This window comes from Cebus imitator, unplaced genomic scaffold, assembly GCF_001604975.1.
Source record: "Cebus imitator isolate Cc_AM_T3 unplaced genomic scaffold, Cebus_imitator-1.0 Scaffold214, whole genome shotgun sequence".
Lineage (NCBI taxonomy): Eukaryota > Metazoa > Chordata > Mammalia > Primates > Cebidae > Cebus > Cebus imitator.
Window position 1 is genome coordinate 3,232,954 of NW_016107529.1, and position 12,318 is coordinate 3,245,271.

Consider the following 12,318-nt stretch of genomic DNA (forward strand, 5'->3'; position numbering starts at 1 on the left):
AAAAAAAAAAAAAAAAAAAAAAAAGAAAGAAAGAAAAAAAAAGAAATATGACTGAATTTAGACTTGATCTTAGCCAAACTGTCAAGAAGCAATATATGATTGGATTTAATACAGCTTTTTAAGAACATGTAACATGTATTACGTAAATAAGAGCAGACCTAAAGAAAAGGTAGGGAGCCAAAAAGAAGTAAATAATTTTCCCAGGTCTTACAACCAAACTTATTTTTGCATTATCTTTGCACCTTACTTATCCTTCTAAACTTTAGCTTAGTTTTGCACTGTCACAAAGACTAGTTGATCCTAAATGATGTCCATCCTTCTAGAAGGCAAGAGAACATGTCCACTTAGCTGTCTTCAAATCTACCTAAACTCAAGGGTAAAAGTATAAGGGACATGCCCAATAGGACAGCTATAGCTTTAAAAAGACAGTAACAAGTATTGGTGAGGATACAGAACAACTAGAACCCATATTTTACTGGTGGGAATGTACAGTAGCACAGCCACTTTAGAAAACAGTTCCTTGAAAAGTTAATTTATCAAAATAACACCGCAATTACACTATTAAGTATATACCAAGAGAAATGAAAACATACATTCCCACAAAAATTTGCATACAAATATTCACAACAGCATTATTCATAAAAAGCCAAAAAGTAGAAACAACTCAAATGTACAAAAACTGATGAATGAATAATAAAATATGGTCTATCCATACAATAGAATATTTTTCAGCTATAAAAGAGAATGAAGTACTGATATATGGATGAGTGAATGTTGAAAACATCATGCTAAATGAAAGAAGTCAGTTTCAAAATGTTGCATATCATATGATTTCACTTATATGAAATGTCCAAAATAGGCAAATCTACAGAGACAAAAAGTGGATTAGTAGTTTGAGAAGAAGGGAAGAGAGGGAAGGAGAACTGACTGCTAATAGGGACAAGCGTTTCTTTTAGAGAAGACAAAAATGTTCTAAAATTAAATTGTGGTGATGTTTGCACAATCCTGTATATATACTAATAAAAAACCACTGAATTGCACAATGAGTTGTACATAATGTGGACTCTATTCCAATGAAGCTGTTTGGTTTGGTTTTTCAGAGACAGCATCTCACTATGTTAGCCAGGCTGGTCTTGAACTCCTGGCCTCAAGAGATCTTCCTGCCCTGGGCTTCCAAAGCAATGAGAGTAGAGGAATGAGCCACCATGCCCATCCTGTGTGTGTGTGTTTTTTTTAAAGATGAGAGATATAATTCTTCATTACTAATGATAAATCAATATAACTAATTAAAATCACCATCCTATTTTTTTGCCGGGACAAAAATTTACCCAGTTGCTTAAGACAGAAACCTAGGAAGCATCCTAACTTCTTCTCTTTCACCTATTACTTCTAATTAATGACCAAGTTGTATCCATTCTATTATTGATTATCGCTTGAATTCACTTTTCTCTAACCTTACACCCTAGTTAGGGTGGTCTACACCTGAGGCGAGCAAACTTATTCTGTAAAGAGTCAAGCAGTAAATATTTTAGGTGTTGTGAAAAAATTGAAGATGTAATATAGGTACTTATATAACAGATTTCCACAAAAAATATTACTGAAGAAATGTTAAATATGCTAATAGTAATAATTTTTTATAAGTTGACTAATAAAAATATAATTATTTTAGAGGCAGAAAATAGTTCACTTAATTGGAGTTCAAAGTTAGTATTCCCTATCATTCAAATTGATAGCAACTGTTCATCTGTCAATGTTGATCTGCCATTACATTTTATGTATTTTAACTGAAAATGTTTTTCACAGATGAAGAGGTTGAAGATACAGAGCAGACAGAATAATCTAGAGTACATATGTAAAAACTAATCTTTCATAAAGGAAGGATACCTGCAGATGCAGGCAGATTTACAGATCTAGAAGCAGAAAGCTAAAGGACTATTTATTTGATACTATGTACTGTCTCAGAGGAAAAGCATCTACTGGAGTGAGAAGGGGAGAGGTAAAGGGTGGGACAAAGTGCAGGGCATACTGCATTTTTTTTGTTTTGTTTTTTGAGACAGAGTCTCATTCTGTTGCCCAGGTTGGAGAGCACTGGCACAATCTCAGCTCACTGCAACCTCTGCTCCCGGGTTCAAGCGATTCTCCTGCCTCAGTCTCCCGAGTAGCTGGAACTACAGGTGCACACCACCACACCAGGCTTTATTTATTTTTTTATTTTATTTTATTTTATTTTTAGTAGAGACGAGGTTTCACCCTGTTGGCCAGGCTCGTCTCAAAACTCCTGACCTCATGATCCACCTGCCTCAGCCTCCCAAAATGCTGGGATTATAGGCATGAGCCACCGCACCTGGCCAGCATACTGCATTTTAAGTAAAATAAGTAAATTTGAAATAGTTCTAATAGAATAGGAGCTAAAGGTAACTAAAGAAACATGACTGTCAGACAGCACTGAAAGTCCAGTTGAGGCTGGTTAAACATTTATGATTGTACTACATACTTAAAACTGTCTAGCTTTTTGACTTTTATCCATTAGTGTACAGCTACCCAAGCAGAGCCACATGGTGGACAGCAGAATTCATATAAGGCAGAATACAGAAGAGTACACAGGAAGGACAGCGGCACAAAGGAATTTAAGGTATATGCTAGACGGCCAGCCACAGTGGCTCACACCTGTAATCCCAGTACTCTGGGAGGCCAAGCTGGACAGATCACTTGAGGTCAGGAGTTTGAGATCAGCCTGGCCAGTGTGGTGAAACCCTGTCTCTACTAAAAATACAAAAATTAGCCAGGCGTGGTGGCACGCGCCTATAATCCCAGCTACTCAGGAGGCTGAGGCAGGAGAATTGCTTGAACCCAGGAGGCGGAGGTTGCAGTGAGCCAAGATCATGCCACTGCACTCCAGCCTGGGTGACAGACTGAGACTCCATTTCAAAAAAAAAAAAGAAAAAAAGGGTATATGATAGAGAGCAGACAAAATCTAAGTTAAATGGGGAAGAAAAATGACAGAAGACAGCTGATGAACAGGGACAAAATGGATCAATATATAAGAAGATATAATTATGCAGAAAAATAATTGAAAGAACAAGAAATATACTTCTCTTTATCTTTCATTAATTTAAGGAAATAAGGCAAATATATCTTCTATGCTATGATAATCTCAGTAACTATAAGTGAAATAGGTATAAGCATGAAAGACTATGTACAAGAATATTTTCGACAATACAGGTTGAGTATCCCTTAATATACAGGATGCTTGGGGTCAGAAGTGTTTGGATTCTGGAATACTTGCATTATATTTATGCCAGTTGAGCATCCCAAATCAGAAAATCTGAAGTCTGAAATGCTCCTATGAGCATTTCCTTTCAGAGTCTTGTCAGTACTCAGTAAGTTTCAGATTTCAGATTTGGGAAGCTCAACCTGTGTAAGTTATAACACTGATATAATGAAGATAACCTAAAAGATCATCAAAAGAAAAGTTAGATAAACTAGTATATCCAAGTTATGGAATACTACATACTGACTTTGGAAAGAGAATAAAGTAAATCAAAAAATGATTAGCAGTCTCATGGGCCCCTTCTGCTAGGCCCCAAATGACATTCAAGACCAAAGACTTTGATATTTATGTGTAACTCAGGGCTAATTATAATATATTGCATTATTAAGAATTGCTAAAAATTTGTATGCATAAACTAAAATTGGCACATTTCCAGTTTACTGAGGACTCTAATTTAGTATTCTACTAAAAAGTCTCAGCCAGGCACAGTGGCTCACGCCTGTAATCCTAGCAGTTTGGGAGGCTGAAGAGAGTGGATCACCTGAGGTCAGGAGTTCAAGACCACACTGACCAACATGGTGAAACCCCGTCTCTACTAAAAATACAAAATTAGCTGGGCGTAGTGGCACATGCCTGTGCCATACCAGCTACTCAGGTGGCTGAGGCAGAAGAATCGCTTCAGCCTGGGAGGCACCACTGCATTATTGCCTGGGCAACAGAGCGAGATTCCATCAAAAAAAAAAAAAAAAAAAAAAAGTGCCACTACATGGTGTTGAGCATGATGACTCATGCCTGAAATTTTAGCACATAGGAGGCAAAGGCAGGAGGATCACTTAAGCCCAGGCGTTAAGGCTGCAGTGAGCTATGATCACACCACTGCACTCCAGCCTGAGCACAAGAGCAATACCCTGTATCAAAAAAACAAAAACAAACAAAAAGGTCTGACTGCATACAACACTCGCATATATAAACACAGATAGTTGGAATTCTCACAATTCTCAGATAAAATGCTTTGACAGTGTATCATCATACATGTTTTGATCTGTTTTTCATTGTTTCTATTTCAATTAAAATATTAGGAAAATCAGGGCAGGCGCAGTGGCTCATGCCTGTAATCCCAGGACTTTGGGAGGCTGAGGCGGGAAGATCACCTGAGGTCAGGAGTTCAAGATCAACCTGGCCAACATGGTGAAATCCTTGTCTCTACTAAAAATACAAAAATCAGCCAGGCATGATGGCAGGCACCTGAAATCCCAGCTACTCGGGAGGCTGAGGCTGGGAGTAAGAGAATCGCTTGAATCCAGAAGGCGGAGGTTGCAGTGAGCCAAGATCTCACCACTGGACTCCAGCATGGGCAACAGAGCAGGACTCTGTCTCAAAAAAAGAAAAAAGGTAAAATTATTGTTTAGTTTTCCTTTTTTTAGTCATTTTGTTCTTACATTTTTTGAGCATTGTTTCAAATTTTATTATTTTATTTCTCTCCATTGTAATTATTATCACCCCCATAAGAGGATAGAAAACAGAAAGTATCTGAGAACCATTGCTCCAAGGGAAAAAAGACTTCTCTCTGCTTTTCTTATTCTACCCTCAAGAAAGTGGACACCTGAAACTGGACTGAACAAGTTCAAGGACATTCACTATGTAATGTAAATGCATGTTTGTTGTGACGGTTAATCTGAGTGTCAATTTGACTGGATTGAAAGATACAAACTATTAATCCTGGGTGTGTCTGCATGGGTGTTGCCAAAAGAGATTAACATTTGAGTCAGTGGGCTGAAGAAGGCACATCCGCCCTTAATCTGGTGGGCACAATGTAATAATCTTCCAGTGAATATAAAGCAGGCAGAAAAACTTGAAAAGGCAAGATGAGCCTAGCCTACCAGCCTACATCTTTCTCCCATGCTGGATGCTTCCTGCCCTCAAACATCGGACTCCAAGTTCTTCAGTTTTGGGAGTCGAACTGGCTCTCCTTGGTCCTCAGCTTGCAGACAATCTATTGTGGAACCTTGAGATCTTGTAAGTTAATGCTTAATAAACTCATATATATCTCCTATTAGCGCTGTCTGTCTAAGAGAACCCTAATAACATTTGTTCTCTTTCTTGAGATTTCTTCTAAGTCTCTTGCTCTGAAGTTGAAACCTCCTGTAGTCTCCCTAACCATAAGAAAGTAGGCAAAAACCAGAGTGAGACAAAGAGGAATGTGTGACACTCTGCCACCCAATTCAGGCAAAAGGAAACTTCTCCGTTCCATGCCATCTAATTCAGCTTACCAAAGCTATACAAAAATTAGAGAACTCCCCACAAATAATAAAGTCTTTCCCTGCTTTTGTCTTCTCTGTGTATATTTTCACCAAGATTTCTAGAGATAAATGAGGAACAATGAGCAGCACTAAAATTCAACAATCCAGAGTCTTGATTATCTAACTCTCATTCACTCAACAAATGCTTACTTGGTACATCCAATGTGCCAAACACTATGTATGTACTGGAAATAGAAAGGTGAACCTTACAGATGTGAATCCTGTCTTCATGGAGTTTACAGTCTAGTGGAGAAGACAGAATTTAACAAATAAAATTAAAAATATGTATATCTCATTATGGGCTATGATAAATGCAATAAGAAAAAATATACAAAGCTATGACCATCTCTTTCCCTGTATCATCAATTTGGAAACAGGATTAAGTTTCTTGTTCTATTTTAAAAAAGAAAAGGTTCACAATTCATATAATGTAAACTTACAGCTTCTCTGCCAATGAGTGGATAAAAAGGGGTACCAAAAAGTTTCCTTCCATTGATAAATGCTTTCATGATGAAATTGGTCACTGTTAAAGAAAGAAAAAAACCATAAAAATGCAAACATTAATGTGTCAAAGTTTTAAAATCAGAGAATCTCTATATTTAAAACTTACTCTTTCTAGAAACTCCAGCACCAAGGTTATGATTCAAGTCAAAAGGGTCTATAAAACAAATATATCAATTATTAAGAATTACATTCACTGTACCATAAAAATGTACTTAGTAGACATTACTAAAGTCTAATACTTATATGTACTCAGACTATACAAATCAGCAAATTATTCCTCTAAAATTACACATTAAGGGATGAAAACTGATACAAATCAAAAGGAAGAATCTTCCAAATCCTAATGTATTTCAGTTTTTCCCTCAATTTCCTTGGCTAAATTTTGGTTATTCCTGAATTAGTATCAGCTTAAATTACTACCTTCAATTGCAATGCACTTGGATGTCCACTGCTTCTCAAAAGTTGTCAAAAGCTTTTTCTGCCGAATGCTAATTACATATTCCTTGAAATCAAACTCTTCAGTATAGAAACGAAGCAGTCCCAACCAAAGCTCCCCTAATGATTCTGTGTTCTTTCCAAGTGAAGGTAAACGCTTTTTCTACATATAAAAAAAAGAAAAGAACAGAACAATGTCTATACAGTACTATCCAAAATATGGACAGCAAACCCAAGTAAAATTATTAAATTATACAAATCCTAACACATATCAGTGAGCATTCTACAACATAAAGACTATTTTTAAATTACCAGTTCTTCTGTTTTATCAAAGAAAAAAGCATTCCATCCATCAACCATTCTCTGTGGAATCTGTTTTCCATCAAAGATCTGCATAAAAAAATTAATTTTATTATTAGATTTCAAGTGATCCAACACAAAGGCCCAAATACTGTGGTATCATTTTAGAATTTACCTAAAAGACATACTGAAATACTTCTTCCAAAAAGAACATGTTAGAATGATGGTATAATTTGATGCCAAGAAACTAATGAATAAAACGTATTTGTAAGACCAAAGCTAGAAAAGGATATCTTAAGAGCATCAAACTCCAAATGATATGTTTGATGTTATTTGATGTTAACTACTTGGCCTATCAAAACACATCCAGTCCAAGAATACTGAAGCAAAATGAAAAAAAGAAAACGAAAACAGCAGTTTCATCAAAGGATCACAGATATAAAAATACAAAACAGATAATACCTACTGACTGTGCACCCAAAGGAAATCAACAGAACTGTTTTGGGACCTAGTATCTTTAATCATTTATCTGTATCAGGTAAGGCTAAAAATCAATTGGACAACCATTTTTTAAAAATGGAAAATTAGGGCTGGGCACAGTGGCTTACGCCTGTAATCCCAACACTTTGGGAGTGGATCACAAAGGCAAGTGGATCACAAATTCAGACCAGCTTGGCCAACATGGTGAAACTCCATCTCTGCTAAAGATACAAAAAAAATTAGCCAGGCATGGTGGCACGCGCCTGTAATCCCAGCAACTCCCAAGGCTGAGGCAGGAGAATCACTTGAACCCAGGAGGCGGAGGTTGCAGTGAGCCAAGATCACGCCACTGCACTCCAGCCTCACCAAAAAGGAATTAAGATGATTAAACAAAGCCTTTGAAAAATATGAAATTTTGTAAAGAGACCAAATCTATGACTTACTGGTGTCCCTAAAAAAAAAAAAAAAAAAGAAAGAAATTAGAAAGCTTTCCCTTACATTTTGATAAAGATTATAAACCTTATTAATTATAAATGATAATTCACTGTCCTAAGGAAGGAGAAGAAAAAATGCTATTTTACAAGAAGAAAAGTATCCCATAAGATGACTGTGTAACTGACTTCCACAAGTAATTGAGACTTTTATCTAAAGGAGGCTTAAGAAAGAGATGCGATAAAGTAGGAAGGTACAATAGATTCAGTCAGCAGACCTCATTTCTAGCCTCCATCCTGAGGAACAGTAATACTGGACAAGACCATCATCTCCCTAAATGCTCGGTTTTTCCAGTAAAAATGAGAAAAGGCTATATAAATTAGTCAGTAGTTTATAAATGGAGAAAACATACCACAGTACCTTTTCTTTACCCTCTACCCCAACTAATGGGTCGCAGACTGTATATAGTTAAACCAGAATACCATTTAAAACCACTAGATAAGGTGGGCCTGTTCCAATGGCCTTTTCCATTTTTGAGGTGACAGTAATTGATACTGGCCCCTCCAATTTTATTCTCGGATTTAAGTTATTTGTGGGTAAGGACTATGGCTTATTTCTGAAACCCAGAACCCTACTAGACCAAAGCCACGCAGAGAACACTTAATATATGTTTATTGAATGAACATATTTACTACATAAGTATGTTACACAGAGATCAAGTTTCCAGGGACTAGGGCTAATAAGTTGCTTTTTTATATTTAAATATTACTTAAATACATACAGTTTACCAAAAGTCACCTGGCATATATTCTGATATTTCATAAATCAAAAAAGTGAAAGACTGAGGCCAGGGGTGGTGGCTCACGCCTATAATCCCAGCAATTTGGGAGGCCAAGGCTGGCAGATCACCTGAGGTCAGGAATTCAAGACACGCCTAGCCAACATGGTGAAACCTCATCTCTACCAAAAACACAAAAAATTGGCCAGGCATGGTAGCTTGTGCCTGTAGTCCCAGCTACTTGGAGGCTGAGGCAGGAGAATTGCTTGAACCCAGGAGGTAGAGGTTAAAATGAGCTGAGATCGCACCACTGTATTGCAGCTGGGTGACACCATGAGACTCTGTCTCAAAAGCAAAGAAAAAAAAAAAAGTGAGAGAATAGCAATTAATTACAGCTATTAATATCTGAAACAAAAGACACAGGACCTCTGACCTCAAGAAAGAAGTGCAGAAGCCAGGCGCAGTGGCTCACACCTGTAATCCCAGCACTTTGGGGGGCTGAAGTGGGTGGATCACCTGAGGTCGGGAATTCGAGACCAGCCTGACCAACATGGAGAAACCCCATCACTACTAAAAATACAAAATTAGCTAAGCATGGTGACACATGCCTAAAATCCCAGCTACTCGTGAGGCTGGGGCAGGAGAATTGCTTGAACCTGGGAAGTGGAGGTTGCGGTGGGCCGAGATAGTGCCATTGCACTCCAGACTGGGCAAGAAGAACAAAACTCCATCTCAAAAAAAAAGAATAAAAGAAAGAAGTGAAGATATTAAGAGGCTGAAGTATATTATTTTACCCTTAAAGATTCAGATGCTATTATAGGTGTTTCGTGTTTTGTAAAAATATATTTATTTGCCAGATACTGAAATAAACAGGCTACCTCTTTAGAACCCTGTTTTCAGATAATTCATACTTCATTCGGAGTAACAAAAATCCAACTCTTTAGATCTTGATTGTTTTTAAAAAAGACTTCATACTTTTCAGTAATATCTATGATCCAATCCAACTATGTTGGCTGATAATGCAGTGGAGTAGGTCTGAGGGCCTTGGAAAGTTAACTCATCACTCACTTGGCCTATTCTTTTGAATTCTCATGTTTTACTAGGTTTAATTCTCCCCACTTTGTTTCAGCCCTCAGAAGTACTAATGCTATCCACTCTTTTACACACACACACACACACAGACACACACACACTCTCTCTCTCTTCCTCTCCCTGCTGTCTCTCTGTTCTCTCTCTCATTAAACACAAATCATCCTCCACTCAGCACTCACTCAGTCCTCCCTCTAAACAAATAAGTCAATCATAAGGATCACCAAATAAGTCAATCCTATGTATATAAAGAATGAGCCTAAACATTTCCACATTTCTTATCTTATTGTGATATTCTAATATGTACTGTTATATATAAATTGTTTTTTTTTTTTCTTTTTAGACAGAGTCTCATTCTGTCACCCAGGGTGGAGTGCAGTGGCACAATCTCAGCTCACTGCAACCTCCACCTCGCCAGTTCAAACCATTCTTGTGTCTCAGTCTCTCCTGAGTAGCTGGGATTACAGGCATGTGCTACCATGCCCAGCTAATTTTTGTATTTTTTAGTAGAGACAGGGTTTCACCATATTGGCCAGGCTGGTCTTGAACTCCTGACCTCAAATAATCCACCCACCTCGACCTCCCAAAGTGCTGGGATTACAGATGTGAGCCACAACACCCGGCCTAAATTGTAATTTTTTAGTTGCAGTAAAATACACAAAATATAAAATTTACCATCATAAACATACACTTCTTTGGCATAAGTATAGTCACACTGTTGTGCTACCATTACCACCATCCATTCACAGAATTCTTTTTTATTTTTATTTTATTTTATTTTTTAACTTTTTTTTTTTTTTTTAAAGATGGGATTTCACCATGTTGGTCAGGCTGGTCTTGAACTCCTGACCTCAGGTGATCTGCCCGCCTTGGCCTCCAAAGTGCTTGGATTACGGGCGTGAGCCACCATGCCCGGCCCCATTCACAGAATTCTTATCATCTGGTACAACTGAAACTCTGTATTTATTAAACTATTCCTATTTCTCCCTCCTTGATTCCCTGGCAACCACCATTCTATTTTCTGTCTCTATGAATTTGACTATTCTAGGTACCTCATATAAGTGGAATCAAACAGTATTTGTCTTTCTGTGACTGGATTATTTCACTTTGCATAATGTCCTCGAGGTTAATCCATTAAGTTGCCATTTTTAAGCTGATAAACGTTGAAAAAAACATTTTCATAAAATCATGTGTGAAGACCCCCAAATCTGTGTTGGAATTAATTTTTATGTGAAAATTTGCTTTTACTTATGATGATTTCATAGGGTACAGCAAAAATCTTCTGCCTAGGGAAGCTCCTTTTGACCTAAAGAACTTTGTATTGCTGACCATCAAAAAATTGCTCTTAGCTGAGTCATAGTAATGCCCAGCCACTTAAAGTTAAGTTTAATTACAGATGAAAGCAGACATCATTAGCTTCATTAAACATATCTTTACACTTAAAAGATGATTGATGCCTATGGACAAAACTTAAATTGATGCCAGAGCAATGGACAATGAGGTCCCATATGACAACCATTAAAAAAGGCCAGAAACAAAAATCCATGTATCATCAGTCTATCTCCATCTCAAAGTCCCTCAAAATCAAACTTCATTATGATAGGAAACATTTCATGAGCTGTCTCTCATTTGATCAATATAAGCAGATGTCAAACAGCTAATGAAAGAATTATGATAGCTGAATATGCTAGTCCTACCTAGATTTTTCCAATAATAATATTGCTGATGCTGCTAATGATCATAAATCATAATAGTAAAAATAATAAAAGCAAGCGCCATTTATGAATGCCTACTTTAGCACCTACTACATTCAAAAGCATTCAACATTTCTGTTCCTCATATCGACACTGAAATATTGTCATTATTACATTTTTAATGATGATGAAACTCAGACTCATGCAGATTGTTGAAGGCCAAAATGTTAGTATTAGGATTCTGACTAGTTACCTCTGCCTTCAAACACCATGCCCTGCTACTTCCATTACATCATGCTACTACCTCAGTGACTCCTAACCCATGAGTAAGGAGAGAATACAGACAAACCGCCAAAATAAACAAATTTGTGGTCCATTTTTGTTAATCATAGTATCCTGACAAAGTGGCAAATGATATTAATGGAAAAACAGTAAATACGATCCCCTATTTAAAGGCTAAACAATGATTAGAATAATACAGAGAGTAATACTGGCCTTTGCAGGCCTAATTAATTTATGGTAAATTTAAAATATCCTCCAGTGAACGAATTTGTTAAAAAACAAATCACTCCTAGACAGGCTAATTAAGAAAAAAAGAGAAGGTATATAAATGACTAACAACAGAAAAAGAGGACATCTATACTTATCTCATGGACATTAAAAAAATTAAAAAAAAAAATACTATGAACCACAATTTTGATAACCTAGATGAGACGAACCAATTCCTTAAAAGACACAATATGCCGGCCGGGCGCAGTGGCTCATGCCTGTAATCCCAGCACTTTGGGAGGCTGAAGTGGGCAGATCATCTAAGGTCAGGAGTTCGAAACCAGCCTGGTCAACACGGTGAAACCCTGTCTCTACTAAAAATACAAAAATTAGCTGGGCATGGTAGCAGGCACCTGTAATCTCAGCTACTCCAGGAGACTGAGGCAAGAGAACTGCTTGAACCTGGGAGGCAGAGGTTACAGTGAGCTGAGATCGTGCCACTGCACTCCAGCCTGGGTGACAGAGCAAGACTGTCAAAAAAAAAAA

General features: G+C 37.3%; 1 protein-coding gene across 1 annotated transcript in view; it reads right to left on the reverse strand.

The window, feature by feature from the left end:
* TUT4 (terminal uridylyl transferase 4) overlaps window positions 1-12,318 on the reverse strand; it is a 136,337-nt gene that overhangs the window by 19,851 nt on the left and 104,168 nt on the right. Inside the window, exons 22-25 of the mRNA XM_017548794.2 lie at window positions 6,823-6,900; window positions 6,496-6,673; window positions 6,182-6,229; window positions 6,012-6,094 (exon numbers count right to left, since the gene is read on the reverse strand). Coding sequence (XP_017404283.2) covers window positions 6,012-6,094; window positions 6,182-6,229; window positions 6,496-6,673; window positions 6,823-6,900 — 387 coding nt within the window. The remainder of the gene's footprint in view (window positions 1-6,011; window positions 6,095-6,181; window positions 6,230-6,495; window positions 6,674-6,822; window positions 6,901-12,318) is intronic.